General features: G+C 35.0%; 1 protein-coding gene and 1 long non-coding RNA gene across 2 annotated transcripts; both read right to left on the minus strand.

Annotated features, from left to right (window-relative positions):
• Window positions 1-764: 764 nt before the first annotated feature.
• Window positions 765-2,752, minus strand: LOC145004567 (uncharacterized). Its single transcript, XM_078963503.1, has 2 exons — window positions 1,243-2,752; window positions 765-1,123 (listed from the first exon to the last, which is right to left on the minus strand). The coding sequence occupies exons 1-2, from the start codon at window positions 2,587-2,589 to the stop codon at window positions 1,061-1,063; spliced, it is 1,410 nt and encodes a 469-aa protein (XP_078819629.1). The 5' UTR covers window positions 2,590-2,752; the 3' UTR covers window positions 765-1,060.
• A 3,235-nt stretch (window positions 2,753-5,987) lies between these two features.
• Window positions 5,988-8,888, minus strand: LOC145005865 (uncharacterized). The gene is made up of 4 exons (XR_013662695.1): window positions 8,710-8,888; window positions 8,320-8,388; window positions 7,563-7,629; window positions 5,988-6,873 (listed from the first exon to the last, which is right to left on the minus strand). It is a non-coding gene; the product is annotated as an uncharacterized LOC145005865 (long non-coding RNA).
• Between the last annotated feature and the right edge of the window lie 200 nt (window positions 8,889-9,088).

Here is a 9,088-nt window from a genome sequence, read left to right on the forward strand (position 1 = left end):
GTTTTTCTGAAATAAAATAAAATTATGCTTTTATCCTGAGAAAAACCTAATGTATAAAGTTTTTTATATAACTACTCTATTAATTATATATAAAATTTTCATTTTAAATAACGTCTTAATGGCATTTAAAACCTTGATTGTAGTAATAAAATTTTGTTTTGTAGACGCAAATATGTGACATGAAAGTCCCAATAATTAAAAAATGGATTTTCTAATATGTGTTTTAAGGGCACATATAAGAAGTATTAATTAATCACAATTATTATTATAATTAAATATTAAACACATTAATTATAAAAAATATTACCATAATTAAATATAAAATTCATTAATAATCTCTATAATTAATGCATTTCATATTTAATTATGGTAATAATTATGATTAATTAATACTTTTTATATGTGTCCTTAGAGCACATATTAAAAAATCCCATTAAAAAAAACATTCCATAAAACAATAAAACATTCAAAATAATCTTTGCTATATATAGTTGCATTAATTGCATCATTCAATAATTGAAATAAAGCATAACAAATTACAAAAAAAGAATAAGTGGTAAAGACCCACCAAAGCTTTATATGTTTGTGGAAAAATCTTTAGATAATGACCACAAACACCACAATGCTTATGTTTATGCTTATTGCCAGCTATAAAACAAATCCAACCCAAAAATACATCCTTTTAAAAGCACCTCTTCCTTTAATGTTTGGTTGTAACATTATAATGAAATATCAAAATACTCAATAACGAAAAAAAGGAAACATTCCAAAACCATATATCTCCATATAAGAATAAGAATAATATCACACGATTATTGTTACAAGTGATAAGAATTGAATTGATGGATTTAAACACACACCCACCCAAGAAAAAGAAAAAAAAACACCCATCATGCTTCTTGCCAGCTATAATAAATTTAAATTCAAATAAAAACAACACTAGATTTTTAAAAAATATATATATTAAAAAAAATCAAACCCAATAATATTTTATTCCACTCTACAAAATCCATTTCCTATAATATAATATAATATATTTATGTACAGCCAACCAAACTGTTCATATTGGAGTTGAAGAACCTTCTTGCCTTTGTTCTCTCAGGTACCCAAGTAATCTTTCAACCTAAAAAATCAAAAATATAAAAGATTCCATCAAGATTTAAAGATTCCATCAAGAAACTATAATAATGTTAATCTGTAATGTTATAATGATCAATGCAAATTTCAAGATTTCAAGATTACCTTGTGTTTAGCTCTGGCGGTTGACGTCTGTGAAAGAGCAACAAGCGGCGGAATTGCACCTTCTCCGACCAACAACCCTCTGTTTCTCCCGCTATTAACACCTTCTTCACACACCTGCAACAATGTCACCACCGCGAATTCTTTCCCTTTCACCGATGTACCATCCTCAATCACCTCCACCAACGCCGTAATCCCACCTTCTTCCACGATCGCTGTCTTCCCTTCCTCTATCGCCGCCAAGCTACTCAACACCACCATCGCTTTCTCCGCCATTCCGACACCCGTTTCCCCGGCAACTAGCTCCACCAAAGGCTTCACCACCCCCGAAGATACTGCTCTCTTCTTGTTCGCCTTCATCGAGCAGAGCTTATACAGAGTGGTTAACGCGTCTTTCTTCCCTCGATTAGAACCATTGATTAGGAGAGATACCAATGGAGGAATAGCTCCGCAAGCTCCGATTGACGCCTTGTTTTCGTCGACCAAAGCTAAACTTAACAACGCACAGGCAGCGTTTTGCTTCGAAACTTCCGTCCCGGTTTTTACAACATAAATTAGGGATTTTACAGCTTCCGCGTTGGCAATTAGTGGTTTGTTATCGTCGAGGAGAGATAGATTAAGTAGCGCAGTAACGGCGTGCTCTTGAGTCCAAGGGTCGGTACACCGGAGAAGTGGAATCAACGCCGGAATGGCGCCGGACTCTCCGATTAACGCTCGATTATCTGATCGGTTCTTCGCTAGCAGTCTCAGCTTCGCTGCCGCCGACCTCTTCACGGCAACGGAACTCGACCTCAGACTATCAACACAGATCTTAACAGTCGGCTGTAAATCCTCAGGCGAAATGCTCTCAATTATCTCCGTTGAGAAATTCTCCCGTTGCAGAAACCCTTCACAAGGCTCCGGCTCCGGTTTCAGCTCCCGGTTTTCATCATTCTCTCTCGATTCCTCCGGGAAAGTGGCCAACCGTTGTAATTCTCCCGATATATCACTACTGTAAGCCGAGAAATCACTGAAGGCTTGAGAAATTTCTAGAAAATCGTCAGAGGACATCGTAGAAGACGCTGATTTCAACGGCTTACTGTTGCTCCCGCAGGTAGCTGTAGCGAGCTCCTGCAAATGAACATCGATAACAGAATCAGTAAGGTTTTCATCGTTAAAGTGGGTTTCGGTGGATGTGAAGGAACACGCGTTGCTGTAATCGGATTGGTGGAAATTTGAACGAATGGTTCTCATGGAGCGACCCATATGTTTGCTCCTGGAAGGTGAAGAAGAAGATGAAGGTGGTGTGTAGTAAGGGTAAGGTCGAGTTATGGAGGAATTAGAACGACGGGTTTCTTCAAGAGATACCATTGAAGCAAGCTTGAGAGGGTTTTCAGTTTTGAATTAAAAAAGATGTAGATTTCAAGTTCAGTTTCATGGTGATGGAAGGATTTGGAGAAATGAAGGGCATGAAAGGGGTTTTTGTGGTTGATTTTGGCCACTGGCATAGAACCACTGCCAGCTAAGCAAGGCTTTGGAGTTTACGCCTCATATAAAAACACACATTTTTATGACCATTAAAAAATAATAAAACTTTTTGTTGAACAAGATAGAAATTTCAAACAAGAATATTACATTTTATAATTATAATACAATGCAAGACAAGAAGAAAAAACAATAGTGATACTTGATATATTTCTACTTGCTTTTTTTAATCACAAAGTCAATTGCTTTTCATATTAAATCTATATATTCTCTTAAAGTGAAAGAAAAGGTAAATAGGTAGTTTATGTCATTTCAAATTGTTAACAATAAGCTAAAAAGTAATGTGTATCCACTAACCTTAAAAACTCAAAAAATTTAATGATAAAATGGATAACATGAACTCAGCTGTATAATAATTCAAAATGGAAAGCTTTAATATGGATCACAATGAAGTGGGTAATCGGTGAATAATATTTGTGTTGTTTTTAATTTCAATATAGAAAATTATTATATTAGGTATTATTAAAAATTGTCTTTTAGTTTTTACTTTTGTTTAATAAAAATATTTTAAAATATTTTAAGAATTTGAACCATATTAGTCTATTACTAAATTTAATATATTATAAATAATATAATGATACAACTTATACATTATTACATTATTATCATGTCATGTCATCTTCATTTTATTTTTCTCTTATCACATAAAACAAATGTTCTAAATAACGTAAGGTAAGATGTGAGTTGGCGGTAATGTCAAGCTTCAAACTTTTTCAAGCTGTGGCAAGCCACGTCGTTTGAAATGTGTGATTTAATGCATCAATTTTGTATATGATTCATAATTTTATACATATTTTCTACTATTATTTATTTTTATATACATATATGACCTAAGACAACAATTTGTCAAAGCTCAGCTGTAACTCCAAGCCTTGGAGCCATGGCGTGTCATAGCGAAGCGATGACGAGCTTTTTAGAACCTTGTATAAAACTGATGGATGATGTAACGTCTTATTTGAAATTACTCGGTTGGGGCCTCAGAAACCAAAGGGTAGGGGCGATTTGGTCTTTTATGGGTCCCATATTTTAGTCGAAAGGTTTTAGGCTTGGAGGTGTCAAGGGAAGCGTAGGGCTTCCCGCCACCTTTTCGTGGATATAAAGTTCGTCGGAAACGGACTTAGAATGAAGGAGTTATGACACTTTGTCTTTATTGTCGATTTTAGCCATTAATGGAAATTAGTGACAAGATGATCCCATGCATGCAAGGTGGCCATCACAAGAGTACGCCCAGCGTAAGCTGGGGTACGCCTAACGTAGAGGGCAGGAAGAGTCGCGGGTGTTGGAGACGTACGCCCAACGTATGAGAAGTACGCCCAGCGTACTCCCAGAGTCCTTAAACCTTAATTTTTAGGGTGTGCCACAATATAAAGAACATTATACCCTCAAGGGTCGGCCTCCTTCTCACCCTTAGATAGTTTTGACGAAACCCTAATCCTCTTTGAGTGTTCTTGGAGCTTGGAAGGCTTTGTGAGAGCATTTTGGTGTTTTGGAACCACTCTTCAAGGAAGCAAAGGTCAAGGCAAGGTGTTGATGCAAAAGAGAAAGTTCAGATCTGGGATTCTTGCTTCGTTACATATCTTTTAAAGGTATAAAGTCATAAGCTTGATGATTAATCTCTTAGATCTCTCTTAGGGTGAGTTTATGGACTCTTTTGGTCCCAATACTGGACCTTTATGACTCAACTCATTTTCTAGGTCCAGGGTTGCCACCCTTAGTGCCATATGAGTCCCATAAGCAGTAAAGTTTCAATATTTAGGGCTCATTCGAGACCATGCATGATATCTAGCCACTTCCATGGGAGTTTATTACTATAATCCAAGTTTGGGTTCATTTGGTGGGTTGCAAGTCACCAAGTAACTAGCTTTATGGATTAAGACGTTAAAAAGAACTTGGATCTGTAATTGCAGCTTCTGGAATAGAGTATTAAGCACATAATGGGAAAGTGACTTAACAGGGGGATTACATTGAGCGTACATGCAGGTACGCTCAGCGTACTCTCCATTTAGCTTATACGCTTAACGTACATAGGAGTACGCCAAGCGTACTTATCAGATATGGGCTTGGAGTGTTTTGGGCCTCGGGTTGGGCCAAGCAGTGGACTTTGGCATTTGGGCCTTAGTGGACCGTCATAAGTCAGATGTTTTGGGCTTAAAGTAAGGCTTATTAGAGGGGTTGGGCCAATTTGGCAAATTGGGCCACTAGTGGGCTTCGAAAGCCTACCTAGTGTTGGGATTTTGTTTTGGGTTTGGGCCTAAGTTTGGATCCTACTAGGCCAGGGGTAAAATGGTCATTTTAGCCCCATGTAGGGATTAAAGATTATGGTATGGGACCCAGTTTCCATTTGGGTATATTGATCGTTGTTGATGGTTCAGGAAGTAGATGGGGCAACGGCTATGGACTTCTTTAGGAAACTTCTGCATTCGAGGTGAGTTTTCTCACCATACCAATGGGTCTAAGGCACCAAGGCTAGCCTATTTTATGATAGTTGGTATACTTGTTGTGTAGAGGTGTGTAGCATTGTTATACGTTGATATGTGGTAGAGATAGCTTTTACAGCTAGTGGTAGAGATAGCCTCCAATGTTAATGGTAGAGATAACCTTCAGGGCTAGTAGTAGAGATAACTTTGAGGGCTAATGGTAGAGATAGCTTTCAAGGCTAACGGTAGAGATAGCCTGTATGGCTAAGGGTAGATATAGCCTTTGTGGCTAACGGTAGAGATAGCTTTATAGCTAATTGATATGCATTATGTGGTATAGGTAGCTTTATAGCTAGTTGATATATGTTATGTGGTTGAGGTAGCTTTTATAGCTAACATGTTATGTGGATTGTGTGTGGGGTATGCTCTGGGGAAATCCACTAAGTTTCGTGCTTACAGGTTTATTTATTGGTTTCAGGTACTTCAGATCCCAGGGGCAAGGGCAAAGCGTGATGGCGCAACGTGCACTCTCTCGCAGACATTTTCGGGACACTTTGATGTTTGGAATAAAAGTTGTGTTTGACTTATGTTTTGAAAACAATTATAACTGGATTTCTTAATGTACGACATTATGTGTGCTTGTCCAAAAATGAAAATTTTACTTTGAAAATTGGGTCGTTACAGATGAAATACTATACTTTACTATATATATATATATATATATATATATATATATATATATATATATATATATATATATATATATATATATATAATTGAAATAAATATAAGTTAATAAAACTGATAGAAGGGAAAACACTTCATTAATTTAAATAAAAACATTACACAACTAAAAAACGACAATTAAATAAAAACACTATATAAAAAATGGCAATTTTTAAATAAAAACACTACTTGTAATATTTTTCATGATGTTCGTTCTAGTTCACAAAACCATACCAAGCTCGTTTCCGATGAGATGATCAAAGAGTTTTGTTAAAAATTAATAATTCTTACTTCCTTGTTTCTCGTCTTGAGCTCTTTGTTTCTCATCTCTAGCTTTCTTTTTCTCCTCTAACTTCTCATTTACAAAATTCAAACGACTTTCAAAATTCAAATAATAAAATTTGAAATTACTAGCAACACTGTGAATGTCATATATTTTCATGTTCCCGATGTATTCGATAAAGAACCTCTCTTTTTCGTGTTACCTTGACTCATCGGTCGAACTAGCTCGTCAAACTCGAGCTCACCCACTTCGTTCCATCAACCCTAAAATGTGCATCCGATGAAGTGTTACAACTAATTTCGGAAACTTTGATTCGTTTCGAACCACCTTCTTCACTACCAAAATATTCTATCAATTTTGGGGATTTGGATAAAAAAAAACTTCAAAATATTGAGAAACTTGAATGACTTCTTATTATATCAGCAAGAAAAATTTTAAGGATCATCTCTAAAATTTGTTCATTGTCTTTCCCATTTTTCTGTTGAGTTTTCAAATTGTTGTAAATGTCGTTGAATTTTTTGACATATTTGTTTATCTTGCAAAGCTTGATAATACATTGGTCTTTAGAATGATAATCGCCACGACCCACCACTCTAAGAAATCGCTTCATTATGCATTGCCAAAATGGTCATCTTTTTGCGTGTTTACCGCACACTGCGGTGCCACATCACATATCGTTGCGTGCTGTAGGTGACATACCGAAGGGTGTTATGAACTAGTTTTTATTAAATTTATTGAGTTTCTTTTATTTATATATATATATATATATATATATATATATATATATATATATATATATATATATATATATATTCCAAATATATTTTTAATTAATTCTATTTTTTTATTTTAGTTATATTTGTAAATGTCTATCTTTATTATTTTTTATTTTGTAATCTAGCTTTTACCAAATATTATTAGGTCATATGCTATCTTATGAGCTACTAACAATTTTTTTAGCTAAAAACTAAATTTTTATCTTGTTCATGACCATAAGATCATAAAAGACACCGCATTTTGGGGTTTTTCAAATTATATCACAACTTTATTTATTTTTCTACAAAAGCTCTTTTACTTTTCTATTTATTCGTTTTTGACTATTTTAAGAGGTTAGTGGTAATATTCCGATTATAGGCAAATTATTCTGGAAAAATCCTGTGACATCCTCAAAACCACGGCAAAAAAAGACCGATTTTTGTTTATGCTTTGTAAAAATCAGAGTACTTCATTTTATAAAAAGGTTGCGGAATTTGTTCCCAGAAAAACATGGTAAATACGTTATTAAAACATTTTCGAAGAAACGTATTTATTTCATTTTAAAATGTTTGGGATGTCATCGTTAATACCGAAACATAAGCATAAACAGAACTTACAATGATTTACACTAGTGATCTACATCTCTTTTAAATCTCTCAGTGTAATGTCACTTCACTTCGTCACCTGTGATATACATAAACTGAGTGGGTCAGGTTGGGAAACCTGGTGAGTACATAGGGTTTTCAACCCACAATAATATAATTACTATGTTCAATCAAACAATCAACCCAATTACCCATCCCCATTATCTTCTTTACTCTTTAAGGATTTAACCTAAGAGTCATCTATCCTGCATTCGTTTATTCCGAAGTCCCTTACCTCCAGGGTTATAGGACTGATACTAAATCCATAGCTGCCAATGTTCGTTCATAAAGCACTAATTCCATAGCTGCTATGGTCTATTCATCAGGTACTAAATCTATAGCTACCAGTCTTTATCTAATAGGTACTAAGTCCATAGCTACCAATGTTCAACAGGTACTAAGTCCATAGCTACCAATTACCAACAGGTACTAAATCCATAGCTACCAACGTTTAACAGGTACTAAGTCCATAGCTACCGGTGTTTGTCCCATAGGCACTAAGTCTATAGCTGCCAATGTATCATCTTCTATCTCTCATCATTCATCTACCCATCTCATACCCAACATATTCGTATATATAAAATACTTATACAGCTTAAATTCTTTAAAACATGTATAAAACGTTCATCCAGCATAGACAACAAGTATTCAGATAATATGCACACATAGCACGTAGTTTATATAAAATACTTCATATCTATGTGTAAGATCAAAGGGACTATGCACTCACTTGAGAAGGTGGTGACTCGGTACTCGGACAGCGCTTCGTTTACTTTAAAATAATTTCCTTTGATGAAACCTAATATTATCACCACTGGATTTTAGTCTAATATTACCTTCACTAATTATTAGTCTTATTATTATTATTATATAAGCGTTTAAACAATACTTTCCAACTACTATGTACAGACAGGGGCCAGACATAAAACACCGGAGGGCAGGACCATTTTGGCGTATAGCACTTCTGAAATCCAGATTCCCCGTACCGCGAGTAGTTAAAAGATATTATAACGACACTTACATAAGTCATAATAATAGCTCAAATACTTATTATAAATTTATAATAACAATACTAATTTTAAATATAAACTATATTTAAAATAGGGTAAGCATAACTTACTTTCAAGGGGATTTTAGCTAGGAGTCGGGCTCTGCAGGGGCAGAACTTCGTCGCTGAATCTTTCTAAGAAAGATTCGTGCAGCGCTTCAGCGCTCACCTTACTATACTAAACTACAGAAAGAGAAGTCGAATCACGAGGGACCGAAATGCTCGGGGTATAAGGAGAGAAAGACTCTTGAATCAAGAGAATGGTGCAAGAAATATGAGAGCCCAAGGCTCTTATTTATACTAATTGAATTTTCAAAAACTACCCTCCATAATTACTTAATGACCTTTTAGTTATATAAACAACTAAACACCCCTCTATAATACTATTTTAAATGGATTTAATGATATTTGTACTAAACTAATGTCGAAAGAACTCAACATTAGTCTTATA

Source organism: Lactuca saligna, chromosome 7 (genome assembly GCF_052625555.1).
Source record: "Lactuca saligna cultivar CGN05327 chromosome 7, ASM5262555v1, whole genome shotgun sequence".
NCBI lineage: Eukaryota > Viridiplantae > Streptophyta > Magnoliopsida > Asterales > Asteraceae > Lactuca > Lactuca saligna.

Coding starts and splice junctions, on each gene's coding strand:
- LOC145004567 (XM_078963503.1), bottom strand. CDS start 2,589: ATGGTATCTCTTGAAGAAACCCGTCGTTCTAATTCCTCCATAACTCGA. Junction 1,124..1,242: donor CCGCCAGAGCTAAACACAAG/GTAATCTTGAAA, acceptor TTGATTTTTTAG/GTTGAAAGATTACTTGGGTA.